The 10,109-nt window shown below is 33.7% G+C and overlaps 2 protein-coding genes across 4 annotated transcripts; both read right to left on the bottom strand.

Annotated features, from left to right (window-relative positions):
• On the bottom strand, positions 1 to 4,509 carry LOC123924503 (protein NETWORKED 2D-like). The gene is made up of 2 exons (XM_045977413.1): positions 4,146 to 4,509; positions 1 to 3,277 (listed from the first exon to the last, which is right to left on the bottom strand). The coding sequence occupies exons 1-2, from the start codon at positions 4,237 to 4,239 to the stop codon at positions 222 to 224; spliced, it is 3,150 nt and encodes a 1,049-aa protein (XP_045833369.1). The 5' UTR covers positions 4,240 to 4,509; the 3' UTR covers positions 1 to 221.
• A 1,301-nt stretch (positions 4,510 to 5,810) lies between these two features.
• Positions 5,811 to 9,530, bottom strand: LOC123924501. 3 transcript variants are annotated; one of them, XM_045977412.1, is made up of 3 exons: positions 9,461 to 9,530; positions 7,921 to 8,535; positions 5,811 to 6,292 (listed from the first exon to the last, which is right to left on the bottom strand). In XM_045977412.1, exons 2-3 carry the CDS (start codon positions 8,411 to 8,413, stop codon positions 6,237 to 6,239), a joined length of 549 nt encoding a protein of 182 aa, XP_045833368.1. In that variant the 5' UTR covers positions 8,414 to 8,535; positions 9,461 to 9,530; the 3' UTR covers positions 5,811 to 6,236. The 3 variants fall into 3 exon arrangements, with proteins under 3 accessions (XP_045833368.1, XP_045833367.1, XP_045833366.1); XM_045977411.1 differs by having other exon boundaries at positions 7,921 to 8,575; positions 9,461 to 9,504; XM_045977410.1 differs by lacking the exon at positions 9,461 to 9,530 and having other exon boundaries at positions 7,921 to 8,628.
• Positions 9,531 to 10,109: the final 579 nt, after the last annotated feature.

Raw genomic sequence — 10,109 nt, 5'->3', positions numbered from 1 at the left:
TACAAAGGGCAATCTAAAGCCCCTACATGCATTTTGATCACACTTCTTACAATTTATAGACAAAGTATAAAAATGAAAATACACTCTCCTTAAGTAAAAGAGCCAATTGCACTCTCAATACATACACTGCCTAATGAAACCAATAAAAAAATTTAACAGATGCAAAAAATTAAAGAAATGTAGTATGCATATAACTTTACAATTACATTATGGTATTTTTATCATTTCGTAGCACGATATTTCTTATTCATTGCAGGTGTCATGCATGAAAAGATAGACTGTTTTTGTTTCTTTGGTTTGACTCCAAAGATAAACGACCTTAGAGGAACATTGTTCTTCGGATCCGAAGATCTCGTCTGACTTCTCTTAGAATTTGACAATCCAAATCTTTCATTCAACTTTGCAAGAGCTCTCTCAGCATCAAGTTGAAGAGTTGTTACAAGATCTAACCCAGATTGAAGCTCATCAGCAACTTTATGGTTCTCTTGTTTCATGTTCAAAACCTCGCCTTGAAATTTCGCAGCATTATAGCTTGTGAACTTGATATCATCATCTTCAGCACTTGTTTTCAATGCCGTTGTTATCTCTTCTTGGATTTCACACAACGATGAGAATCTTTGTTGAAGTTCTTCCTTCAGCATTGCACTGTTTTCCAACCACATTGTAAGTTCATTTTGTATCTCTGAAAGGTGTTTATAAAGTGGTCTTGCATCTGATTTCAATGTATATTTTACGCTACTACTTCCTTCGTTTGATTTACATTTTTCTTCGATTCTCTTTACCTCGGCTAGTAAATCTTTTGTAGTTGCTTCGTATTTCTGTATCTCAGTGAAAGAAGCACTGAATCTCATCCAGAATTCAAGATTCTCCTCTAGAAGTTCGTCGATTCCCATCCGAAACTTCTGTTCAACAGCAGAAATCGTTTCTTCTTCTTCTTCTAACTTCAACATTGCTTCCATAACATTATTTTCTGGTGGCTGCGGTAGTGGTAACTCTCGCATTTCTTCTTTTCCCTCTAAGCTTTTCTGCAAAATACTTAGTTTCTGACGTAAGAGTCGAATCTCTTCATCTTTCACAGCATTAGAAGTCTTCAATTCTTTCAACTGCAAAGATGACTCAAAGAGTGCATCTTGACTTTTCTTCTCTAATTCAGTAAGCTTGCTCTTCATTTCTTCATAATTCCTAAGAGTGTTAGTATACTCTAATAGCAATGCATTTTTTTCTCGTGTTATTGCTTCCTCATCAAAATCTCCTTTTGAAGTACTCTTTGTCTCGGATGAAATTTCCTTAGAATCATTTTCATGATTTCCAGCATCAATTGATTTTATTTGATTGCTACTGCTAATATCATGAGTCTTTTCTCTTTCTTTCAACTCTACAGAAGATTTCGTTTCCACTGAGGTTGGTTCTTCTTTTGTTTGTGAACCAGTGACCTTAGCTTTATTTTCAGTATCTGGATTTAAAATATCTTCTTCCCTAGAAGTGGCCTTATTGGACTTAGCATCATCATTCAATAAGGCTTTGTCTTGATTCAATACATCTTGTGCTTGTTTTGGTTCATCTTCTGCCAAAGAAGTGGCCTTATTGGACTTTGCATCATCATTCGATGTATCTTTTTTTTTGAGAAAAAAAGAAAAAAATCCGTCTTGTGCTTTAACTTCATTTTTTGGTTCATCTTCTGCCAAAGAAGTGGCCTTATTGGACTTTGGATCATCTTTCAATATGTCTTTGTCTTGATTCATTGCATCTTGTGCTTTAACATCCTGTTTTGGGTCATCTTCTACCAAAGAAGTCGCCTTATTGGACTTTGCTTCATCCTTCAATAAGTCTTTGTCTTGATTCAATGCATCTTGTGCTTTAACAGCATGTTTTGGTTCATCTTCTCTTGATGAATTCTTTTCTGTTTGTGATATTTCACTCACCACAGCTTCCTCGTCCGGCTTCTTCATTTGGACTTTCTCTGAGAGATTATCGAGACTACAATGTGCTTCGGTGAAATGAGTTTGAAGGTTGTTGTTCTGATCTTGAGCAACTTGGCTAAGATCTTGTAATTCAACCATTTTTTCATCCATTTCTCTCAGTTTCTCGTTCAATTTAACTTTGTCATTAATCAAACTCTCCTTTTCCGTTTCTAGTATTCGAATCAACGAATGGAGTTCATCAGTTTCATCTTTTAAATTCTTTACCAAAGCTGTCTGAGAAGAAACTGAAGATTCTAAACTGATTACTTTGGTAACAAGCTCATCAATCTTTTCCGCCATTTCTGTCACGCTTAAACCTGAACACGAGTCAGCCTCAAAATGTTCTTTAATCTTCTCTTGCAATAACTGTAACTCTTGTCTCTGCTGAGTCATTGTCTCATCAATATCTTCACTCAAATCTTTTGATGCTATTACTTCTTTTACATCTCGTTTTGGCCTCGGCTTTTGCTGATCGGTTTGATTATATTCAAGTTGATTCATGAAGGAACTTAACTTTTCCCTCACTTCCTTTACTCTTTTAGATTCAATTTTGGTCTCATCAAGCGATACAGCCTGTTTCTCTTGCAACTGCGCCAACGCATCTTGACACGATTTAAGAGCCTGTTGTGCCATCAAACGACGAGCATCCTCGTCGTCAATAACATTAACAACACCTTCACCAAGTTCGTCTTGCAAATTTGAAACTCTCTCTTGTAAACTCGTGATTTGCCCCTCTGTTTCCCAATATTTTGCAATGGAATTATCATAAGAGCTTTTCAGAAATTCCTTCACAGTTTGTAATGCTAGAATCTGTTTCTGAAGCTTATCAACCTCTTCAATTGCTTCCTTTCTACTTAATCCTGATTTAGGAGCTTTAGAAGCTGTTGTAGATGCTTTCTTGTCACTGAGTTTCTTTGTTGCTGTTGTTATGACACTTTTTAAATCTTTGAGTGGAGGCTTTGGAACTTTCGGAACATTCGGAACATTTGAAACATTTGAATCATTTGACATAAATGGAAGATTCGGTTTGAACCCTCCTGGCATTTTTCTTGGTGTTCTTGGTGATCCATCGTCATCGTCCTCATCCATATAAGGAACTCTATCTGGACATACAGAAGCAATTGTGTTGTTTGCATTTTGTAACTCTGTTGATAAGTGATCATACCTATCTGCTAAAGATCGGTATGCACGGAACGATTCTTCCACAAAGATTATAAGTTCTGGTCTCCTTTTGTAATACATTTCTGCTTTTTTCTTAAAGGAGTCGCCCTCTTCTTGTAGGAGCTTTAAAACAGCTTGTACCTTTTCCTCCATATCTGCATATATTTTTTGTATATTTTAGTTTGACAGGCACATAATTATATCACAACTAATTGTAATATATCACAAGGTCACTGCAGTAAGCCAATCATGACCATTCAATGATAATCAGACGACTCAGATTTCAAGTTGTATGGATGATCTATATGATATAAACTTTTAATCTAACGATAGATTTCGTAAAATTTGTATTCGTTATAATGTTATTCACTACTTGTGCACCATGTACCACTTGAGAGGCTTGTGCATATTAGACAAAGCCTCTAAACTTATTAATATCTAAGCTCAAGCTTATATAATTATTTGTTTTTGGCATGTGAAAACAAAGAAAGCCATTTGTATTTCAGAAATATTGAGTGTCACGAAAAAAACTATGCATCATGATTGACACGACAATTTTAAAGTCAATCCTATTAATTTAATACATGTTTTGATGTCCATGTACTCTCGTAAGTGCAATTCAAATGATAAAATATTGCGGTGACATTTGATGTATTGGGGTGCAGATTCAAACTCGCAATACTCCTCTTTTCTACACTTAATGTGTCTGATTATTGTAGCTAGCCATTTTGAAAAAAATACTTAACTATATGTACAGTTTTAGCTATCAGCGAGATGAGATGACCGAAGAGGATTCATATCCTCGATTTTGTTATGATACGGATCCCCCTTATTGGTCATTTTTCTATTCGTGATTTTTTTTTTGTTCGTAAGAAATGGCAATTCTCTTTAATTATACCAAAAAGACAAAGAAATATAATTTCTTTTTACATGTTTCTAATATCAACATGTTACAAAACTTATATGCATAGTTTGAGGGAGTACATATATACAAACAAGAAGATGAGAAGAAAAGAAAATGACCTTGGAGGTTTTGTTCCATCCATTTTGATTGTTTTGTTCTGATGTGGCTGGCCCACCACCATGAATATGCATTACTTGCAGCTCTTTGCAACATGTTTAGTTCTTTTTTCTTAAATTCTTCTTCTTATTCCTCTTGTCTTTTGTTATCCCTTATAACTATTTCATCTCTCTATATGTCTAGAGAGATAGGAAGACATGAACTCCATGAACCAAGATTGTTGAAAAGAACAAGTACAAAAAATTAGACAAAAAAAAAAAGACTTATCCAACAAATAGAATAATTGATATAAGGTTGGTGTGGATAAGGAAAGTTAGAACTAACATGTTCTAATTATGGCATCATGGAGGAGAGTAAACCTCGCCCGAACTTGATGTCCCAACTCTCCTTTTTCAAAAATAAAGAACAACCAATTAGCCATGTACACGTGGCATTCTTCTACTTTGCCAACTATGCAGGGAAAATAACTATGGAAATTTGATAGTCAATTATTTTTTTTGAGGAATCAAATTCGAAAGTTCAATTTTCAAACAAAAATATCATTTAATATAAACCAAAAATAGACATAAAATTATAAAATGTAGAAATAAGAAAATGTCATGTGTCATGATGAAATAGTATAGCGATACTTTTATTTATTAAAATTTGGGAAAATTCTTCGGTTGACATATTGTAAGATTGATTATTTTTGCCAAGTTCGAATAAACATCACAATTCAAAAAAAAAAAAAACGCGAATCTCAGTGGGGATTGGATTGAGTCCCAACACTATGGAGCGGTTGATCCCATGTGACCTATCTCTTGGGTCTTGACGTCATCTTATGACCAAATCCAAGCCTACCTTCGGGTACTAGCCGTTAGTGAGGCGTACTTGCTTAACCACTTAAGTATATTGGGCCTCTTTCTCATTAGGCGATGTGGGCTTGTTTTCCTTAGGTAGGCGCAGCCCACCTAACAGTGGTGATTCTGGTCCATATAGTGATTTCTGGAATCCGCCCATAACATAATTAAATGAATGGATCATAAAAAAATAAATATAAATTGTATATTTGATAGCTAATATTAGACAATGTAATGGAATATTATATTACTAGTTTAGAAGTGATTAGTGAACCTCTTTCCATAAAGAAATAAAGAAAAAGAAAAGAAAGAAAAAAGTGTAAACCTCATTTCTAACAAGCATTGATGATAAACATATATATGATTTATAAACAAGACTCAATAATCCTCTTAATTACAAGGCTTTGTTTTATATATTTTTAGAAAGTTGGGATTAACCTTATGCTCACATAACATCATTATCGCATGACCAAACTTTCTATGCTAAGACTGATTGTCCATCTTTGATTAACATAACCTCAGTTCCACCGTTTGGTGCCCATATAACAGTGAAAAAGGATGAAAAAACATGTGATGAGATTCCACAAAGATGATTTCTTTCCACTTTGAGAAAAAACACATTGTGGATGACCTTCTGTTACAAATCACTTTCAGTCTGCAAAGTGCAACCAACAATCATAACTAGTTAAGTTTCACTACGGTTTTAGCGTTTTATGTGGTCCATTACACAACATTAATATGGCACACAGTTTTACAAAAAGATTATTCCACAAGTGCAGAGAACATAAAATGAGTTAAGGTAAAAAAAGGAATGAAAAACCAACCCAATTGTAGAACATAAAGAAAACTAGCATATATCAGTTTTGCTTTGTAACTTTGCAAAAGTAGAAAATCCACTCTTTTATGCCAACTTCTGATTGCAACAGTAATGAATATAAATAAGATAAAATGTCTCCAAATGTACATTAGTTGATCAATGATTAGAGTTCTAATAGCCCTCCCCAACTAAAAAACTTAACTGCTTAATTATTTTTATTTTTTTTTGGGTTTTTGAGTTAGCTAACTTTTGTATTTTCTACACCTAGATAGAGAAAGTGGCATGTACAATTGATTAATACTACTAATAGATTAGGCTTTTGAGGTTCCCTGCAGCTCCTAGGGTTCTTATCCTACTCTTCATTAACTTGCTATTTATAACTAGTAGGAGTTTGTTAGCAAGGACAATCAATCATGTGAAGAAGTTCTTTTTTTCTTCTAAGATCCAAAGTTCTGTAGAGAAGCCAACCATTTTTCCATGTAATTCTTTCCGTCTGCATAAACAATCACAATTCCAAAATTATTATATATGAATAACATATAAGATTCTAGTCTCTTAAAAAGTGAGATTTAGAGTAGAGTAGTGCCGCATATAGTCTACGGTGGATCGATGTGTGGAAATCGTTTGAACCTCCAACAATGAACAATACCGCTCTCCATAAGTAGAAGCTCATTATATCACTTGAACTTATGGTTGAGACGTAGCCCAATCAGTGCTGATTCGACAAAATACAAGGAAAGTGAATATTCGTGGCTCAGAAATCAGAACTCAACTCGTATTCATTATCTCTTCTTTTTTTGGTCGAATTAACACCAATGGGATCATTGTTTCAGCCGTAAGAACGTGGAGAACCCTAAACTTCTACGTAAAGGTGGTGATGTTAGTCGTCATCAAAATTTGAGTGATTTCCATATATTTAGGTCATCGCGCTTAGCACTATTGGGCTTGGTGCGCAGATATAAATGGTGGATGGCCTGATCAAAAACTTGATAGCAAGCGGCCAACAGATCGTGGAGGAGTCTATGGTACAATGCTTGTAAGGTGAATGATTGCCCTCACTTATAAAGATATATCCAGACTCACAACCGATGTGAGACTGTTAACAAAGCCTTAAAGATAATAGTTCAAAGAAGGGAAATAAATGATGGATCTACTTGCTTATAAAAAAAAAATGATGGATCTATTTAGCATTTCTGATTAACATAGTATCATCATTCATCTAGTCTAATCTCATAATTTAATTCTATTTTACTATATTACTAAAAAAATTGCAGTGCCACAATACCAATCTGAAATCCCTTTGTAACAGTAGATCTTGTGCTCAATTGTCAACAAAGGATAAGCAACTCAAAAAAGAAGCAATAAATAAGAGGAAAAAAAGTGTAGATTGTAATGCTATTCGATATAGATGTCATTGCCAAGCTTGGAATCAATCCCTTTAGTTAAATTAACTTTATTATTGAATTGAGGTTCTTAAGTCAAATTATGAACTTACTTTAGTGCATAACCTTTCCCACTATCATAAAAGCAACACTTAAAAATTGATTGCCAAATTGTACCAAAAAAAAAATTGATTGCCAAACCAAAATTTCAACTAGAGACCTATCCTATATTATATACATCTGAATATAGTTATAATTCACTAGGAGGAGAAAAAAGAAGCCAGACAAGTCATAGAAACTAGAAAAAGAACAAGAGTAAATCCATGCCTAAATGTGAGACATTATCACTATAGTCCTTGAATTTATCAATATTACAAAAACAACATTAGGTGTATCTTCTCTTAGTAATTTGATGAACTAAATTGATCAACGAAATATACAATCAACAACCATACCACCTAAAACAAAGATACACATTTGAAGATGTTTTCGTAATTTGGTTGATTCAGGAACCATAGTGATAAGTTAACACATTCGATAATCAAATTGTTCATTCACTCAAATAACAAGTCCATTGATTCAAAGGGGAAAAAAATCACAATTCATATGACAAGGATGAAATTATATAAGCATCTTCATCAGAACAGAACCAAACAATAATAAGTATAAGCCTCTTGATCAGAACAGAACCAAACAATAAGAAGAACATAACTAAAAAATTCATTATAAAAAGTCATACCAGAAGAAAATTCATTGGGGAGATTCTTAATGGCATTCAAAAGCACATTGTTTGAGTCTTCAACCTCCTTGCAACCAGGTGAATAACAAGGAACCAATACAGCAAAACTATCATCACCAGAATGATCCTCATCATCATTATCATTGCTTTCAAAATCAGAACCAAGAGGTTCCAACCACCCAATAGACCAATCTGAGTCATCAGATTCAAAACCAGACAAGAAACACCAATCACCACCATCAGATGGAACAATTCTTGTCTCTTCCATATTTTCCTCTCTTTTCCTTCTAACTTTCCTATGTGATGGTGATTGAACCTTTTTGTTTTCCTTCACCAAAGGAAACTTAACCACTTCATGTTCCTTCAAAGTAAGAGTCCATTCAGAAGTTGTTGATGAATTCAAAGAAGAACCATTTGAAGCTGGCTCTTTCTCTTTTCTCCCATTACCACCCCACATGTTCCATGATGAGAAAGGGTTTAATGATACAGCCATGTTTCCAAATCCAACTGAAAAGTGAAGCTCTTTTTTGAAGTTTTGTGAATCAATGAGAGGAAAAGCCTCAAACTTCAAGGTGAAGAAAGCAATTAAGAGTTGAAATGATGAGTGAGTGGTTCCTGCCAGTTCCAGTGACACCACACCATTGTATTAGGAAATCTATCAATGGAAAAATGGGTATATAAATAAATTTAACCAAATAAATATCATTGCATTAAAAATTAATTAATAAAAGCCTAGTCTATGAAAAAGGAAAAGCAAAACCAAGATTCAAAAGTTGCAGTAATAATTTATTATTTTTCATAATTTTCCTTAAATATCAAAATCAACTCAACAAATTAGGCCAAACCCCAAAAACTACTTGCTAATCAAGTGATCATCAAATTTTGCTTAATCTAAACTAGAATCAGTAGCTCATTTTTAAATTTAATTTACACAATCATTATAATTAATAGAAAAGGAACATTTGATCTACAAAGCACGGACACAGACATAGACACAACACGGACATTGACATGTCGACACCGATAATTATCTAAAAAATGACATAATTCAATATAATAATAAGTGTCAGAGTCATGTCAGTGTCAAACATCGACACGTGTCTAGCACCGAAACACACCTAATCGGATATCTGTCCTAGCTTCATTGCATTTTAACATTGAAGAAAAGCACTAAACCAAATAGTTATATTCATAACTGCCAAAAATTGTTTCTTCATAATACATATCATATCACATTCAAAGAAACTCCTCAAAGTTGCACAGGAAAGTTCATTATCACACTTCCAAACTAGGATTTTTTATCCTTTTTTAACCAACTTTTAAAAATATCCAAAAAAAAAAAACGAATCAAAGCCTACTTTAATTTCACTGAAAGAACCGAAGCCGATTCAGATTATGAAATAATCAAATTATTTTCTTGTGATATCACCGGAAGAAAAAAAACTCGCCGGAAAACCGAAAAAAAAAAAGAAGTAGAGTGACCGGAGAAAAATAGAAAGTGAAAATGTAAGAAAAAGTGAGTTGAGTTTAGAACCCTAACTCGGTGACTCAGTCAGAAATCAGTGTTCAATTTCATGATCATCTTCTTCTTCCTCAGGTGTACCGAAGAAAACACCGTGAAAACTGAAACTTCTTTTTCTTTTAAATTTTAAAGACGTTTTTTTTTTTTTGGCATTTTTTTAGGATGTCACATTCAACGGTTAAGATTGAATGATAGGTGATGATCTAGTGAGGAGAGTAGGGAGTGTGTTACTGTGGACGTAGAAACTGATCCAATCATGCGATGCATGTGTAGTTGAAGTTGTTGACACGTGGAAATGAGTCAACATTGACATTGAAGAATGTGGAATTAATTACTCCCTCGTCCAAAAATATAGAAAAAAATTGATCAACTAAAATGAATGTATTTGGTCCATATTTTAAACCAAATACATCAAGTTTGTTTGACTCATTTTTACTTAAATTTTGGGACGGAAGGAGTACTTTATTACCTTGGATTTTGAGAAAATATGATCTCCTTCCACTAACAAAGTACTACTCCGACATAAGCCAAATTCTCTAATTTCACATTTATAAGAAGAAGTTTGTTTTTTAAATTCATTGTAAAGTTGATGTATCTAGACAACATTATAATCTAGATACATCAACTTTACAATGAATCTAAAAAGTAAACATTTTCTTATATATAG

This window comes from Trifolium pratense, linkage group LG4 (assembly GCF_020283565.1).
Source record: "Trifolium pratense cultivar HEN17-A07 linkage group LG4, ARS_RC_1.1, whole genome shotgun sequence".
Lineage (NCBI taxonomy): Eukaryota > Viridiplantae > Streptophyta > Magnoliopsida > Fabales > Fabaceae > Trifolium > Trifolium pratense.
The sequence above is the reverse complement of the archived record's forward strand: the minus strand, read 5'-3'. Positions and strand labels throughout refer to the sequence as shown.